The following is a 17,807-nucleotide window of genomic DNA, read 5'->3' as shown; positions in this document are numbered from 1 at the left end:
GGCGGGGCTTGCTTCAAAGGAAGCGGGAGCGGTGGAAGTTCCCGGGTGACGTCGATGGGCGGGGCGAGTGAAGGAGCGTGTCTGCATCTCTGGGCTCAGAAGGAGAGTCCTCGCTCGGCGGGTGAGAGCCTTCGCTTTTCTCTTTCTTTCTTCTGAAGCGATGCTGGGCTTGTTTTTTATTTTTTAAAATAGTTTTTATTGAGTTTTACATTTTAATATTCAATACAATCATCCTTATCACAGAAAAAAGAGAGAAAAACAAATCCCTCGCTACCCCCCCGACTTCCCTCAACTTCCTCCTTCTGCTTATTTTATTCTACCTTAATTTGTAATCGTTTATTATTGCATTTATATCATTTTTCCAAATAACATCCTACATTTTCTTGTTGACCCAATTGTTACCTCTTAACCTTTATACTTGTCTTCTTAATGGTAAGTGTTTAGTCAAACCCTGCAAGCGAGTCTACTTCTTTACAGTGTTTCTGTATATACATCAAATACGGTTCCCAGTCTTTTTCAAAGTCTCTGTTGTTTTTATGTGCTGGGTTTATTTGAGTCAGGTGCAATGCAGGGTAACTACCACTGTTTGGGTCTCTGCCAGCTACGAACTCCCACCTAAAAACACTGATCCGGAAACGTAAAATAAAAATAAAAATAGGAACATTCCTCGTTCTGTCCTCCCTTCACAACTTGCGCACAGGAAATATTTTCTCATAATGCACCACAATTTGGTAATGCCTGCATTCTACCACCTCTGCCCCAATTGCACACTTCCACAGGCTAGTTTATTATGGATATGTGCACGTCTAAAGCGGTGTCTCCAAAACGTGGGCCTCCAGCTGTTTCTGGACTACAACTGCCATCATCCCTAGCTAGCAAGACCAGTGGTCAGGGATGATGGGAATTGCAGTCGGGGGGGGGGACAACAACTGGAGAACCCCAACTTTGGGAAATGCCAAAGGAAAGCATGTCACTTCCCCACAAAAGAATCCCAGGAACTGTAATTTAAGAGTGCTGAAAATGGTAGTTTTGTGAGTCTTTTTTAAAAGGTAGCTGAGAGGGAAAAGAGAGTGATTTCATTGTCATAGGTGCCCACCGAAATTGGACACAAATATGACAGGGTTTTAAACCCCCATGAAGACTCTACCATGCTGCCAGCTTTACATCTTCAAATAAGTCGTATTTGAAAGCAATCTCTTTCACATTTGTTAGGAATTGGAGATGAGCGACTGCCCTATAACGCCTTCAATGTGTGTGCGCTGCCTTGGCTACGGCATGATGAGGCAACTGGCTGATTTTATTGATCCGCAGGATGGATGGAAAAAATTGGCAGCAGATATAAAAGATCCCTCTGGCGCAAACATATACAGCCAATTGCACATAAGGTAGTGTACTGGTGATAAGGGTGTGTGTGTGTGCTTTTTTATCCTTATCTTGCAATGCTAAGTATGGTTGGATGGGGGACCGTGTATTGAGATTCCTGCATTACAGGGGGTTGGACTAGATGATCTCTGAGGTTCCTTCCGACTCTACAAGTTCTCTACAAGTTCTGTGATTGTATGGCTGTTGTCTTTTGACATAGAAAGTTTTAATATGTGATATTGCATACTTTGCTGTTGACATATTTAGATTTTCTAACCCACCAGAAATTGATTCAAGTGTCTACCAAGAGGGCCATTTTAGGGAGGGAAAGCTCCATTTGCGTAGCTTGTTCCAACTCCTTAAAAAAATATTAGATATGCCAAATAAAGACAGATAAATATAGCTACAGAAAACAACTATATTAATCTGTCCATGTATACAATATCTAATATTCTAAGGAACCATTCTCTGGTAGTTAGGATTGATAGATGCTTCTGGCATTGAAGAATAACAATTCTAGCTGCTGTTGGAATATTTCCCATCAAGTTTTTGCATTCTTTGTTTCATATATCTTTTGCTACAATTTAGCATCATCATTCCATCACTTCTTAAACTGATACTTGGTATATGTTATTTGTATAGCTTGAACCCAATAACTTTGACAGCTTACTTGATTGAGCATGTAACCATCATCTTTTAAGGGTGGCACCCTCACTGTAGTTAGAGGTTTTCGTTGCAGTCACAGCTGAGTTCTTAATGTGGTGGTCCTGTTCATCCCATATACTGTCAGACATCCTTTTGGATGTTAGACACATTAATGCATTAAAAGCTGGATGCTCTATCAACTGAGCTATCCAGCTATCTATCATAAGCTGGCGTTCTCTGGTCCATGGGGTCACAAAGAGTCGGACACGACTAAACGACTAAACAACAACAACAACAACAACAACAACATAAGCTTGCACCAAAGCCATATTTGAAGTGGAATATATAATGCAAGCAACATTGCTGTTGACATATTAGCTTTTGAACTTTGTGGCTAAAAATTATATTCTGTGTATCTTTTCTTTTCTTTTTTTGCAATCTTTTTTTCAAAATTAATTAGATTTTTCTTCTTTTTTTTAAGGCGTTTTGAAGCATTAAAACAAGTAGGAAAGAGCCCCACTTGTGAATTGCTTTTTGACTGGGGGACACAAAATTGCACTGTTAGTGATCTAGTAGACTTGCTAATCAGGAATCACTTCTTCGCACCAGCCAAACTTTTGCTTCCAGGTAATTTTGGTCTTCATGGTGTCTCTGACACACATTCAAAGGGGAGTTATGGTGGTGTTCTTATTTCTTTTAGATGGTGGCTTTTAATAATTGTCTTTTCAGGTGAGCATCTTTTCATGTAGCTATTTGTGAAATCCTTAATTTGGTTAATAGCTGAGAAAGACGTATAAAGCACTTTTCTGAAAAGGATCATCAACTCGTGTTAGAGCAATGGTCAGGAGGAACTATGGTAGAAATCCAAGTAGGCCTGTAGCCACACCAGAAACAGAGTTGGAGCTATGGATATGTAGCGCCACCAGAAAACTCACGTTTAAAACCTGACAAACGTATATTCCACGTATTTATATCATGCAAGCTACGTTGTGATGACTTGGCCCTGAAAGACCTTCTAAAATACGTTGAATCATGCCACAAAACTTGGTCTCCTTGTACTCCCGAAATGCAAGGTTTTTCTAGAATATTCCAACTTTTTACATATTAGCATAACCCTAGATGGTTTCACACGAGCAACCACCACAAGGGAAGGCACTTTATATTGATGCACATTATTGCTGCAGGTGAAGCTGGCACATTGTGTATTGCCCTCCTAATTGGTACAAAACTGATACAGAAATTGGATTCTGTGTTGTTTTTGGTAATGTCTCTATGCCCCAAAGTGTGATTAGATGCACCCTTAAGACATTGTGAAGATAGAGTCCAGTGCACTATTAAGCTATGACTGTTCTGTTTGTTGGTACAGAACAGCTTTCAGCAACCTGTTTCCCACCTAAAACCTGTTTTGACTGTTTTGTATTTTATGGCAGATTCCATGAGGACAACAGACACTACAGTGCCCGTATCTTTACAAGAAACTACGTGTCTGAATGAAAAAGAAAATCAAGTGGCACCTGTATTGCCTCTCTTGGTTCCAGATAAAGGGTGCCTAACTTCAGTTTCTTGCAGCCCAAGTACAAAAGAGAGTTGCTTGCCTCTTAATGATTCAGGTAGACAATTATTCCTTCTATCACTCCCCTCCTGTCTTTCAGTCCAGTCCATTATGTATTGTAGAACATGATATTAAAGGGACCTCTGACCATTAGGTCCAGTCGTGGCTGACTCTGGGGTTGTGGCGCTCATCTTGCTTTATTGGCCGAGGGAGTCGGTGTACAGCTTCTGGGTCATGTGGCCAGCATGACTAAGCCGCTTCTGGCGAACCAGAGCAGCACAGGGAAACACCGTTTACCTTCCCGCCGGAGCGGTACCTATTTAACCACTTGCACTTGATGTGCTTTCGAACTGCTAGGTTGGCAGGAGCAGGGACCGAGCAACGGTAGCTCACCCCGTTGCGGGGATTTGAACCGCTAACCTTCTGATCGGCAAGTCCTAGGCTCTGTGGTTTAACCCACAGCGCCACCCACGTCCCTGAACATGATATTAGGGGACGGAATATCAACCACGTGCAAATCTGAGGTGGAGATTAGGGTTGCCATATGACCAGAATTTCCCCGACATAGCCGGGATTTGGCCGGAAACAGTGTCCTGGCAGAAGTCACTGGAATGTTCAAGAAAATCTGGATGTATGGCAACCCATGTCGGAAATGTAGATTTTGGTGAATTTCCTTAAAAATAGCTCCAAGAAACCCTTCAGAATAAAGCACAGCAACTTTTGTGTCCAGATTTTCACTTTTTGAAATATGGCAACCAATATTTAAACCAGATTAAGGGACATTGAAGAATAAAACAACAAGTTAGCTGTAAATAAAATTTGCTCCCCCAAGTTCTATGGTTTAAATACAACAGATAACAGGGTCATTTATATTTCAAAATTAATAATTCCAGTCCCGCGCAGGGACTTTGTTAGCACGACTGAATGTTTTTTCCTCACCTTTTGTCGAGGATAGATATTTAAACATCCCCAGAAACAATAGACATTGTGGAAGTTCTTTGAATGTGCCAGAAACTGTAGAACATTCTTTACAACTGTCCATTGTACAACCAGCTATGCAAACACATGCCACCCCCCTTTTTGGGTAGACTTAATATCACAGGGGGGACGCGGGTGGCGCTGTGGGTAAAACCTCAACGCTTAGGACTTGCCGATCGCATGGTCGGCGGTTCGAATCCCTGCGGTGGGGTGCGCTCCCATCATTCAGTCCCAGCGCCTGCCAACCTAGCAGTTCGAAAGCACCCCTGGGTGCAAGTAGATAAATAGGGACCGCTTACCAGCGGGAAGGTAAACGGCGTTTCCGTGTGCTGCACTGCCTCTCCAGATGCAGCTTGTCACGCTGGCCACGTGACCCGGAAGTGTCTGCAGACAGCGCTGGCTCCCGGCCTATAGAGTGAGATGAGCGCACAACCCTAGAGTCTGTCAAGACTGGCCCTTACGGGCAGGGGTACCTTTACCTTTACCTTTAATATCACAGGACAATGAAAATATCAGATTCTATCTGTCCGATGTTAACCCGGAAGTAACTGCAAGGGTGGCTGAGTTTTTGTCAATAGTATTTCTTAGAGTGGTGAATGGCACTATTTAGCAGAAAGAAACTCCAATGAAAATCCTCATTATTGCATATTTTACATGGCTGTTTTTGTATATAAAATTTTATGTATGGACATTTTATGGTGGCCTATATAAACCAAATAAAGGTTTGGTGAAGTAAGTAAATATGGCAACCCTAACAGACTAGGCAGGGTATATAAATCCAGAGTTGTTTACTCAAGATGATTGCCTCCTAGGCAGTTCCAGGGAGCAGGGGCAAGTGGTCTCTTTACCTCCTGGATCTTAACATTACAACAACTACTATAGCATTGTTTTAAGCAACCTGCTGTCAAAATACGCCAAATTTCCGTTCTGAAATAAAATGCTGGAATGTTTTTTTCCCACCTTCCTTTGCTAACCAACCTATTTGCTTAAAGATATCTTTACTCATGGCCAGTGAGGTTGGGTGGCAAATCGCTCCCCCCCCCCCCATGGAAAAGTTTTTGTTTCAGAAGCAAATTAGAAGCAGCAAGCAGAAGCGAGTTGCAAATTCAGTATTTGGCAAGCATGGCGGTTTTCAGGTGTTTATCTTTTGTTTACTAAATACAAGGAAAATAAACACATTAAACTAGATCACTCTCTGGGGCATCAGAAATTGTTCCAAGTGAGCAGAAGAGTTTCTGATTAAAAAAAAAAAAAAACTTCCAGAAAACCCTGGTCACTGCTTGTAGCTAGCAAGTTGCAAACTTTTTCAGGGGTGGAAAACTGTTTTTCTATCGAGGAGCACATATCCCTGTGGCTATTCTGTTTGGGGCTGCATGCTGATAGCAAGTGGGGCACCTGTGGTCTCTCTGCTACTTTCTTTGCCCCATATTTCTCCCTTGTTCCTACCTGCGTGAAACCAGGCTGAGCGTTTCATAAAGCCCTGAGTCACAGATTGCTCTCCTTTGACTTATCTAGCCTTGCATAAGAATAGCTAACTGATCTTCATCTTGCTTTCTCTCCACCTTTTGCTGGCATCTCCTGAAAAGGAAAGGCAAATCTCTGTAAGGTAAATAAATTATGGCAAGATTTGTGGTGCTGGGATTTGAATTTTTTTTTTAATAAAAAACCCTGCTGGGTCCCCACCCCCATAAAAAATTGTATTTGAGGTCTCCACTCACTCTTCTTCTCTTTCAGTATTGCAGAGCTTTTCGTTTGATAAACTGAAAAGTCTTACAAATAATTTTGATGATCGAACTGTGTCGGCTGGCGGCAACAAGATTGGCGAAGGAGGTTTTGGAATGGTGTACAAAGGATGCATTAATGGCAGAACAGTGGCAGTGAAAAAACTTACTTCTGTAGGTTTCCTGTTACTATGTATATCATCATTTGCACTGGGAATTATCTTCTCTCTCTCTCTCTCTCAAAGTTTAAGCAAAGTTGAGGCATGAAAACGACCAGTTGTACCAACCTATAGTTTGGGAAAATGGTATGCCACAAGTGACAGCCAGAATGGACACACATCTATCATATAACATTTAAGAGCAGAGCAGAGGAAGTATTTCAAATTTTGGGGCTTTTAATATTATGCATTTTTGTAATAAATCCGATAAAGAATAGTATTTTACTGTGAAATCCGGCTCACAAGCAAGCCCTATTGAATTCAGTGGGACTTACTCATATGCAGTCTAAACATGCCCCTTCGGGTAAACTTGTTGTTATCCCTTGCACCCTAGAGTATTTTTCTTTTATTTTTTGGCCCCTTGGTGCCCTGGGTTCATTTCGGAGGAAGGTGTGAAATAGAAATATAATAATAAATAAATATTGCATAAAAGTGATGGTGGAACAGCTCCCAGCAAACTCTAGATCCTTGAGGGTAGGGAGATTGCTTGTGTATTCCCCCCCCCCCCATTGTGGCTCCTTGCTTGTGGAATTGTCCCACTGGTCAGTTAGCTTCTAGGCTGCTTGTTAACAAAGGTGCTAATGAGTTCACTTGCAATTGGGTTTAAAGGCTCAGAGCTAGCTTTCCCTACTGCTGTATTTCTGTTGATGCACATCATTGAATATCTCTGAGCAATACCTGGAAAATACAGAAAACCTTGAGGGCCTGACTCTGGAAGCCACCCTATTTGCTACTGTTAAATACAAACCTTTCATTTTGTGGTTGCCTGGAACTGGTCTGCTTCCCATTAACCTCCCTCCCTTCAGCTTCTGAGTGTCCCATTAATTTATTTATTTTAAATGTCATTATAGGTGACCGATGTAAGTATCGAAGACCTGAAAAAGCAGTTCGAACAAGAAATCAGCATTATGGCAGAGTAAGTCGTGAGCAGTTTCCCCCCCTCTATACAACCACTGGGACGCGGGTGGCGCTGTGGGTTAAACCACAGAGCCTAGGCCTTGCTGATCATAAGGTCGGCGATTCAAATCTCCATGATGGGGTGAGCTCCCGTTGCTCAGTCCCTGCTCCTGCCAACCTAGCAGTTCGAAAGCACGTCAAAATGCAAGTAGAATCCGGCGAGAAGGTAAACAGCATTTCCGTGTGCTGCTCTGGTTCGCCAAAGCAGCTTAGTCATGCTGGCCACATGACCCGGAAGCTGTACGCCGGCTCCCTCGGCCAATAAAGCGAGATGAGTGCCGCAACCCCAGAGTCGGCCACGACTGGACCTAATGGTGAGGGGTCCCTTTACCTTTACCTTATACAACCACAACCAAAATCTTAGCACAAGATCCAGCTCCCCACCATTCCCCAGTTCTGACTGCTTATTTTACAGAAAAAAAATAATGCATGCTGGGGTTAAAGATGTGCATAACGCCTTGTGCATTTTGATCCTCCCTACTTTGAGCACTGCTTGGCCGTGGCCCTCCAGGATTTTGGAAATGAATTTTTCCCATCCCTGCATGGAAATTCCAAGGATCGAACCCAAAAGCTTTTGCATGCATGTGCTTTACCACTGAATTGTGCATGAAAGCAAACTATTGCCATCAAATAAACTTATGTAGTTTGTGTTACTGAGATCGTTGATCAAGATTATGTCTAGGTTCATTGGAGCCCTCTAATTCCTAACCTTTCAGAACAGTAAATACGAAAACCCAGACTAACAAGGCCGTTTGTTTGTTTTTGTCACAGATGTCAGCATGAGAACCTAGTAGAATTGCTTGGATTCTCAAATGACTCTGATCAGCCTTGCCTAGTTTATGATTATATGCCTAATGGCTCATTGCTCGACAGACTAGCTTGCCTGGTAAGTGAAATACTTGCTTATTGTCGATGCCTCTTTGAAACTGCTAAACCGAGAGGAGAAAACTGAAATATCTGGAATCTATTGTACATGTGAAGTGTCTGATCACAAGGACCTCTTTCCCTTGCAGGCCTCTCCTATTGATTGTGATGTAGGATAGCTCTGAATGTGCAAAGATATGTGTGTACAGAGCTACCTTTTAATACAGTGGCAAGGGCAGCCTTTGTAGACAGAAGCTTTGTAGACAGTATAAACTGGAGCACATGATATTTCACATTTTGCAAAGCTGAAACAAGAACATCAGGCAAATATTATTAGGTGGCATTGATTGGTTTTCCTCTTATCACTGTGTATATCACTGGTATGATGTCAATCGATCTTTTCATTGTTTACTCTGGCACATTTTTATTCCATTTTGAGGGGCGATCAGCTTCATTTTCTTAAGAAGGCTATGGTGTTAGCTTTAAAGAGGAAAACTTTCTGTGTTTTGGTCTGGTTTGGATAGTTTTATACTGCATTGGGTTCAGGGTTATGCGAATGAGCCTGCTTGGGCTTATGCACCTCCTTTTCATCTGAGATGGCCATAGTGAGCAGGTCAGAAGCTTTGACTTCCTGTTTTAAACTAACCCAGAATTTATGGTTGTGTCCAAACTAAGGAGAGCACTGGTTAATTCAAACCATGGTTTGTTGACCAAAGCCATGGCTCAGTGAACCATAGTGCTAACTAGTCTGGTCACAATTCTAGTTAATTTAACACAAACCTTGAAAGCATCCAATTTCCTTCTAGCAGTACTGAACAAGGATGAGAGAGGGAGAGGCATGGGAGCCCCATTAGGCTCCTTCATGTGATAGATGAATGCAAAGGCCCAGGAGATGAATGTGATATTCTTCTTCTTCTTTGTCGATCACTCGTAGCTGAGTAAGATTGTCTTCCATGAACACGGTCTTCACAATGAGTCCGTAAGTTACTGTGAAAGGCAATTCTGGATCCACACGACCTTCCACAGTGGGGACCTAGGTTTCTGGGTGGGAGTCATATTGCGGTGTAAAGGTAAAGGGACCCCTGACCATTAGGTCCAGTCATGGCTGACTCTGGGGTTGTGGCGCTCATCTCGCTTTATTGGCCGAGGGAGCCGACGTACAGCTTCCGGGTCATGTGGCCAGCATGACTAAGCCGCTTCTGGCGAGCCAGAGCAGCGCACGGAAACACCGTTTACCTTCCCACCGGAGTGGTACCTATTTATCTACTTGCATTTTGACGTGCTTTCGAACTGCTAAGTTGGCAGGAGCAGGGACCAAGCAATGGGAGCTCACCCCGTCACGGGGATTCGAACTGCCAACCTTCTGATCAGCAAGTCCTAGGCTCTGTGGTTTAACCCACAGTGCTACCAAATGTTTGCCAAATGTGCCTTGTAGCATGTTTCTCCCTTTCATCCTGAGTTTGAGCATCTTCAAAACCCATGCCACCTTTGGTAAAGGCTGTTCTCCAATTGGAGCACTTGCAGGCCAGTGTTTCCCAATTGTCGGTGTTTATACTACATTTTTTAAGATTTGCCTTGGGACAGTCTTTGAACCTCTTTTGTTGACCACCAGCATTGCACTTGCCATTTCTAAGTTCAGAATAGAGTAGTTGCTTTGGAAGGTGATAATCAGGCATCCTCACAACATGACCAGTCCAGCGAAGTTGAAGAATCATTGCTTCGACACTTCGATATTCTAGGCCTCTCTGCCTAGAAATATTGACTCACTTCCACTTTCCACTTGTTTTTAAGGATAACACAGCACCAATTCCTTGGGAAACAAGATGTAAGATTGCTTATGGGGCATCCAATGGAATCTGTTTTTTACATGAAAATAACCACATTCACCGGGATGTTAAAAGGTAAAATCTAAAAAACTAATTATTGCACTAAGGACACATAGTTCCATCTTTGTTTTGTCAGTATTCTTCAAACATGCTTTTTAAATTAAAAAAACACAAAAACATTTATGGTGATTTGCGGACAGGGCAATATTTATGTTCTACGTTTTTCTTGACCCTGAATAGAAGAAGGCAACAGTGTAAAGATAATTGTTGCTGGGTGTGTGATTGTTTAGTAGAGAAAAGAGTTTTGGGTGTGGCCATAATTCTCTTTTATCCCACAAACTACAAGCATGGAATAACAATGAAACCAGCAGCATTAGCTAAAAACACAGCTCCCACCTTACTTTTCATTTGATTATTTCAGCACCATCTCCTTGAGAAGGAGTGTTGAAGAACCTAACAGAATTCAGTCCCCTTTTTTGGTTTATGTTTTTCAGTGCAAATATCTTACTTACTGAGAACTTTGTGGCGAAACTGTCTGACTTCGGACTTGCAAGGGCTTCAGTAAGGTTGACTCACACTATCCTAACGGAGAGAATAGTGGGAACAGCAGCTTACATGGCCCCAGAAGCTTTGCGTGGGGAGATAACCCCGAAATCTGATATCTTCAGCTTTGGTGTGGTGAGTGGAAAAACACCGAAAAGTTATTTGGAAGCTTATATATATGATAGTAGTGCTATTAATATGTTCAAGGCTAGTAGTCTGATAATAGGCAGGTTCAGCAAAGGGAGTATCAGCTGCCTTGGGATCAATTGTTGAAGGAAGGCATAACAACCCTTTCTTTAAAAGCTTTCCTTACACAAGGCTTTTCATTGAGTGGTTCTGTGCACTGGTTTCTGATAGTAGTTCATGACATGCATTCCACCTTTTTTTTTTTGTTCTTGTGTTCTGATTATCTTTCTTTTAGGTGTTACTTGAAATAATAACTGGACTTACTCCTGTGGACGAAAACCGGGACCCCCAATTATTGGTAATTTCTTCTTCTAGAAATAAGTTTAGAATAAATGCACATTGCATTTTTCAGAAAACTAGAAGTTAGCTGCTGCGTCAAGCCTGTTGAAGAGTCTACAGCATCAAAAGACCATGACTTAGGTTAAAACAAGAATTCTGGCAGGAGTTGACATTGACTAGAATGTCAGTGAATCTACCACCATTGTCTTGTTGTAATTAAAGTGTGTTACTACAATGTCTGTGGGATACAGGTGGCGCTGTGGGTTAAACCACAGAGCCTAGGACTTGCCGATCAGAAGGTCGGCGGTTTGAATTCCCGTGACAGGGTGAGCTCCCGTTGCTTGGTCCCTGCTCCTGCCAACCTAGCAGTTCGAAAGCACATCAAAGTGCAAGTAGATAAATAGGTACCGCTCTGGCGGGAAGGTAAACGGCGTTTCCGTGTGCTGCTCTGGTTTGCCAGAAGTGGCTTAGTCATGCTGGCCACATGACCTGGAAGCTGTACACCAGCTCCCTCGGCCAATAAAGCGAGATGAGTGCCGCAACCCCAGAGTCAGCCATGACTGGACCTAATGGTCAGGGGTCCCTTTACCTTTACCTTTACTACAACGTCTGCATGAGCATGCAACTAGAGCCAAGGACTACACGTTGGGACTGCACTAGGGCAAAACACTTGTTTTTTCCAGGAGAGGGATTAAGCAACAGGACAACAAGCCAGAGTTAGTTACAGAGTATGGGCAGCATTCAGATCAAACTGATGGGAGGAGAAGTATATAAAAAGGAACCATTGATATGGAGTGGTGGGGAATAAAAAGTGACTACTCTCTCTTTCTGTCTTGGCTTGTGTGAATGTGGCAGGGCTAGGGGCTTTATGGTTCCTCCTCCTTGGGCTTATCTTCCCGCCCAGCCTTCATAGTCCTGCTCTTCCTCTAACGCTATTTCTGCTTCCAAACAGCTGTCTATCAAAGAGGAAATTGAAGATGAAGAAAAGACTATTCAAGATTACGTTGATGAAAAGATGAGCAGCTGGAATATTGCATCAATTGAACAGATGTATTCAGTTGCATGCCAGTGTCTGCACGAAAAAAAGAACAGTAGGCCAGATAGTAAGACGGTACCAGGATATTTTTATGCTCTTGTCCTTTGTATGGCTTTTGAGAGTGTGTTTACATTTGGCGAGTGTGAATTTGTATTTCTGCTTCCCTTGCAGGTCAGACAACACTTGCAAGACATGCTGGCTGAGTAAGGTCTCTCCTGTGCTGTGACTTAAAAGCAAGTCTATTGACGTGCTGAGGCCTTGTGACCACTCTGTTCCCTAAGGTGTAAAAAACTAGACGCAACACAGGATATTGGTTTGGGATCAAATAAGGCCACAACTTTATTGGTTACAGATGTGAGGTTTGTCCATAGGCATTGGGATAAGCAACTGCACGTCACTCCCACTCGCTGGGAGTGTTTCTAAGGGTGAAGCCAGAGGGGGGGGGGTGCCGTAGGACCTATGTCAAATTGGGGTGTCCCCCAAGTAGTTCCCATTGGAGGAGTGGTATCACCCTCACCCCCGCCTGGGCATTGGAGAGGAGCCACTCTTCCTGGATCCTTGTAACAGGATACCCTTACATGTGGAGGGGTTCTCAGAGGCTACAGCCACCCCTCCAACGAATACTAGGTTTACCCAATGCCTATCTGCCTTATGAAGTTGTGACACTTCCTATGAGGTAGGCGAAAACCCAAATGGTGGTGCCAATTAGCTAAGTAGAGGAAATTCCTGCCCGGCCTTTGAAAATTAGGCCACTGATATTGTCCATAGCAAGGTCAAACCATCCCTGAAAAACCCTAATCTGAGGGAGAGTGGGTGGAAGGACCTGCACGGCAAGAGAAAGGCTGAAAGGCCCCACCAGCCAGACATTTAAACTTCCCCTGAGCACAGCACAAAGGGCCACGATTGGTCGGTTGGTCCCATGCCCAGGGGAACGCCCATTAACACCTACCGCCATTGGTCCATTTGGCAGGGATACAATCTGGCCTGTGATAGGCCAGTTTTCCAGGGCCTGCCTCCAAAGCTGCCCACCTGATAAGGGGGCAAATGGACTTAGATGCTAATTTTACATTTGTTTTCCTGTGCCGTTGCTTACAATTTCATAGACTTCTTTAAAAAGGGAATGTTATTTTGAGGCCCGGTTACTTTGTCATGGATCTTGGACTGTACAAGAGGGACACCTTTCTGACAACCTTATGTGTATGCTGTTGTCCTTGCAAACTTATCGCCCTCAATTCTGCCTGCCTGCAGCTTGGAGAACACCACTGTAGGTCTGGCTCCTTTTAGCAGAAATCCAGGTGTTGATATATTCCTTAAGCATTTCTGCTACAAATCTGAAATGTTTCTGTCTGAGCAGCTTCCTGATCCACCTTGTTCTAAGCCTGTGCGTGACACTCCGATAACAAGAAGGTGCAAGAGCTGCATTATTATGTGCAAATCCAGGCTAGCAGTTTCCTGGTTTCCTGTTGAGATCTATTTGACTAAAACTGCTTAAGAAAGTTGTCTGCAGCCGACTTGATTTTTACCCCCTCTTGAAAACTATAGCTGCTGGAGCCCATCTTCCAGACTTGCCAATGTGCCTAATCAAAAGTAAATGGAATCAAAGAGGAATTGGGTATACTTGCTGCTTCTGTAATTGATTTCTGAAATAATAGCTAACACATGCAAGCAACTAATAATAATAAAAATGAACAGCTGGGATGGTCAAACAGCTCAATGCTGGGATGGTACTGTAGCTTCCCCGTCCCCCCTTTCAAACTATATAAAAATAATTGCTGATGGTTTTAATTGTGCCAGATGCAGAAATGAGGCCGTTTTTATCAGTTGCAGTCTGACTTTAAAAAAGGGAGCAAAGCAAACTTGGTGAGATGAAACAGAATAAGCAAAAGCTGCCTGTAGCAAATAGATCTCTAAGCTGTTCTGTGGAAAAAAGCAGCAGCTAATGAGGCTGCCGTTCGCATAGCTCAAGCCATGTAAAAGCAAGTGAAACGGGGGTGCCTAGAGCAACAGTTTAGAAGAGAGCTAGGACTGCATGGTCCAACACACTTGGCATCCTGTGCCAGGTGAAAAATCCATTTTGTAAGCTGCACAAATGTGCTTGAGCCTTTGCCAACCTTGTTAAGTGGAGGAAGTGGCAATGATACAATCCAGATTTGTATATACCTGTGCTTTTGGTTCGGGGATTTTTACCAGGCTTGCAAGCGTGCAGGCTATACTGAATTCATGGTCTCAAAGATGTTTTTGAAAAGGCTATGCTAATATTCAGGAAATGCTAAGCTCCGTGCCAAATTATGTGCTCTAGCTGTGACCTAAATGGCTCTGTTTGCTCATGAAGCCAAAGCCAATCTTTTTCAAGAAGTATATTTCGCAGTTCTCATGGGAACCATGAAACTCTGAACTGTTCCGCCATTGTATTTTTGTCAGCATAAAGCCACATAGGCATACAAAGATAACCATAGAGTATGTGAATTGCCGTTTTTTGTTTCCCTGCATCATTGTGCCTTCTGAAGCGTGCTAAAGAATCAGCCCTGCTTATGATGGCACATCAACTTGGACTGTCAAATAACCATTTTGTGCTGCTACCCTTTTCTAAGATGGAAGACACCATACGCACAATGGACATTGTATCTTCTTTTTCAGTTCTTGTTTCTACTTAATGCATATGATGACTTTGAGATACAGTATATTCATGAGACAATGACTTGAGAGCCTTTATAAATTCAAAGTAGGTGATGAAAGAATTCATTTATTCAGCCAGAAGATAACATCTAAAAGATGAACATAAGTACCTATAATCAAAATTAGTTTATTCAGTACTTTAGTCTAACTGCATATATCTGTTTTTCAAAGCAAGTTTTTTTCCATAAATTATTTTGCAAAAATTTTCTAAGATATTCACTGCCCATCTCCTAGTATGTTAATATTTAATTAACAGACACTCAGGGTTGATCAGTGTAGAATAAATTTCATCCCTGGCATGCTTTCCTATAGATTTTATTTTGGTCTGGCGACTCATTGATCATAGCATGATGATGTGTCTGCCTATAACCCTACTTCTGAAGATACATCAGGTGAGAAATTACAGGGCACAAACTCAACATTGCAGTGGGTGAAATGATGCACTTACCATGCCTTTGTGCGGCCAGGTAATACATGCGGGCAGTGGAAAGCAGCACAGAGAAGAGCAGAAGCCTCATAAACAGAACTGCAAGACCTCAAGGAATGACACTCTCCATATGAACCTACCTGGACCCTGAGATCATCTTCTGAGGCCCTTCTTCATGTGCCTCCTTCACAAAAGCTCCAGCGGGTGGCAACACAACAACTGGCCTTCTCTGCAGTGGGTTCCTGTTTGTGGAATGATCTCCCCAAGGTGGTTTGCCTGTTGCCTTCGTTATACACCTTTAGATGCCAGGCAGAAACATTCCTTTTTATCCAGGTCTTTGGCCAACTAACATCCTCTATCCTTTTAAATATGCTTGGGGGAGGGAAGATTGCGGAGTTATTGTTTTGTTTTGTTTTTCTTGTTCTTGTTGTGTATTTTTGTCTTGTATTTCTGTGCTGTGCACTGCCCTGGCATCTACAGATGAAGGGTGGTATACAAGTTTAATAAATAATGTATTTGGGGCCAGAGATGAAGGTGAGTTTTTTTCATCACTGGACTAGCCTAGAACACACGTCACAAGGGGTAGCACAGCAGTGGGGAATCTGGGCCCATTTAGACCTGGCAGAAGTCCAGCATGAAGTGGCGCTGGTGTGGATTTTTGGAGCGAGGGCAAAGAGATGATCCTTTTCAGTAGTCAGGATCCACTGAAATGTTGTCCTTGGAAAGCAGTTCTCTTTGTTCCACTGTCACAGTGACAGGAAAGAGGAAAGGCCCTCACCCGACCCCTGTCATATCGTGCAGTCACCTGGCCCTTTGCAGTCTGACCCACCCCAGTGATAAGACACTTGGCTATTTTCAGAATAACGTATCCCTAATGGTTAACTGCAGCCACATTTCATGCACTCCATGCTCCTGCTAAAACAGCCTCTTAGATTCCTTGAATTACCCTTCTACAGCAGTTTTCTTGGTGCGCGAATGCCAACGCCTGCTTATCTTGAGAAGATAAGAACTAAGAACAATGTGCTATTTGTCATGGGCCGCAAAAGACAAAAGTATTAGGGTTTGACGTGGGACGCTCAGTTACAAATCATCTCCTTTGTACACCATTTGTTCCATGGAAAAGATTAGCAATAGTTATGCAGTTAAAATATGTCTGCTTAATCTGCAGCAGTTCACTATGCAAAACTGTCTAGTGATGCATGTGTTAAAATATGCAATAGAAGGCACATTTCGGGGGTTTTCCCATTCTGTTTTAAACCAAGGAGCCTATGCCGTTTTTCATTTGCGGCAGTTCCATGTTGCTGAAAGAGCATAGCCGCAATCTCATCGTTCCAGCCAATGCCATTTTAGGACAGGAAGTGAAGTTCTGAAGTCCTTCCACCAGCTCCCCTGGGTTCAAATTTATTGGAGCGTTTTGGAAGAAGCAAGCTATGCTGCTACTGTAAAGAGGGAACTATTCCCCTAGCAGAACCGAAGTAAAATGCAGTGGCTTCATTTCAGGGAGTAACCAACATGGCATGCTCCATGTGTTGTTGGAGTACAGTTCCCATCATCTCTCACTATTGGTCAGGTTGGCTGGGGCTGGTAGGAGTTGGAGTCCCAACATCTGGTGGGCTATTCCTGCACTGAACCTGGAACAACCTACAGCAGGGATGGGGAATCTGTGGTCCTCTAGATTTCATTGGATTCCAACGCCCTTCAGCCCCATACAGCTTGGCTATAGGTCAGGGATACCATTCTTGGCTATAGGTCAGGGATACCCCAGCAGCACCATTCTTGATTTACAGCAGTGATGGCAGGTTGCCATCCAAATTAGCTTACAACTCAGTCCTTTTGTTATTCCAGTAAGGAAGTGTTTAGCCATGATCACAGTAGAGCGGCATTAATATGCTGACATTACAAGAGAGCCAAACGTTTGTGATTAACAGTGATCTGCAAAAGTTCCATGGAAAGGTGAAACGCTTTCTTTTCAGCAACCTTTTAAATTTAAACAAATTGTTTCCTTTAAAACAAGCTCTCGCCTGCCATTTATACTGGGAGGGAGAGACAAAAAGCCACGGAAGCAGTTTAGTGATCTGAAGGTTAAGAAAGACCAACTAAGGCAGGGAATGTCGGTTACATAAAGCCCTAGTGAATTCAATAGAATTTACTTCCAAAACAAACTGCTAAAAATGGCTAGGAAATAAACATTTGGGGACCTCAGTAAGAAGCACAGATTATTTAACATAGAAAGCTGGGATGGTGACCATATGTGTACTTTAACTGTTCACTTACTGGGAAGCAGTTGTTCATGGTTTGCATCAGCTGTGGCTGTTTTTCAACAGAAACAGATAGTTTTTGCTTAATCCGATTGCATTAAATCAGTTGGGAAAGCCTTGCTTCCTCAACCTAAACATATTAGTTTGTCTCAAACTACAACCATTTTATTATTTCATACCTGCTGCCTGGAGAACATCTTTACTTAGATACAAGAAACACATGAGGATACGCTTAATGGTTTGCTCATGAACCGGGCCAGAACTGAGAGTCAATCACAT

At 42.9% G+C, this 17,807-nt stretch overlaps 1 protein-coding gene across 2 annotated transcripts; it reads left to right on the top strand.

Annotated features, from left to right (window-relative positions):
- The first annotated feature begins 38 nt into the window (after positions 1–38).
- IRAK4 (interleukin 1 receptor associated kinase 4) lies at positions 39–15,783 on the top strand. 2 transcript variants are annotated; one of them, XM_079994294.1, is made up of 12 exons: positions 39–121; positions 1,213–1,385; positions 2,489–2,634; positions 3,438–3,617; positions 6,272–6,432; positions 7,328–7,392; positions 8,205–8,319; positions 10,089–10,198; positions 10,618–10,801; positions 11,088–11,150; positions 12,084–12,242; positions 12,339–15,783. In XM_079994294.1, the coding sequence occupies exons 2-12, from the start codon at positions 1,222–1,224 to the stop codon at positions 12,372–12,374; spliced, it is 1,383 nt and encodes a 460-aa protein (XP_079850420.1). In that variant the 5' UTR covers positions 39–121; positions 1,213–1,221; the 3' UTR covers positions 12,375–15,783. The 2 variants fall into 2 exon arrangements, with proteins under 2 accessions (XP_079850420.1, XP_079850419.1); XM_079994293.1 differs by having other exon boundaries at positions 12,084–15,783.
- The last annotated feature ends 2,024 nt before the right edge of the window (positions 15,784–17,807 follow it).

The sequence above is a fragment of the Podarcis cretensis genome (assembly GCF_951804945.1).
Source record: "Podarcis cretensis genome assembly, chromosome: 10".
NCBI lineage: Eukaryota > Metazoa > Chordata > Lepidosauria > Squamata > Lacertidae > Podarcis > Podarcis cretensis.
The sequence above is the reverse complement of the archived record's forward strand: the minus strand, read 5'-3'. Positions and strand labels throughout refer to the sequence as shown.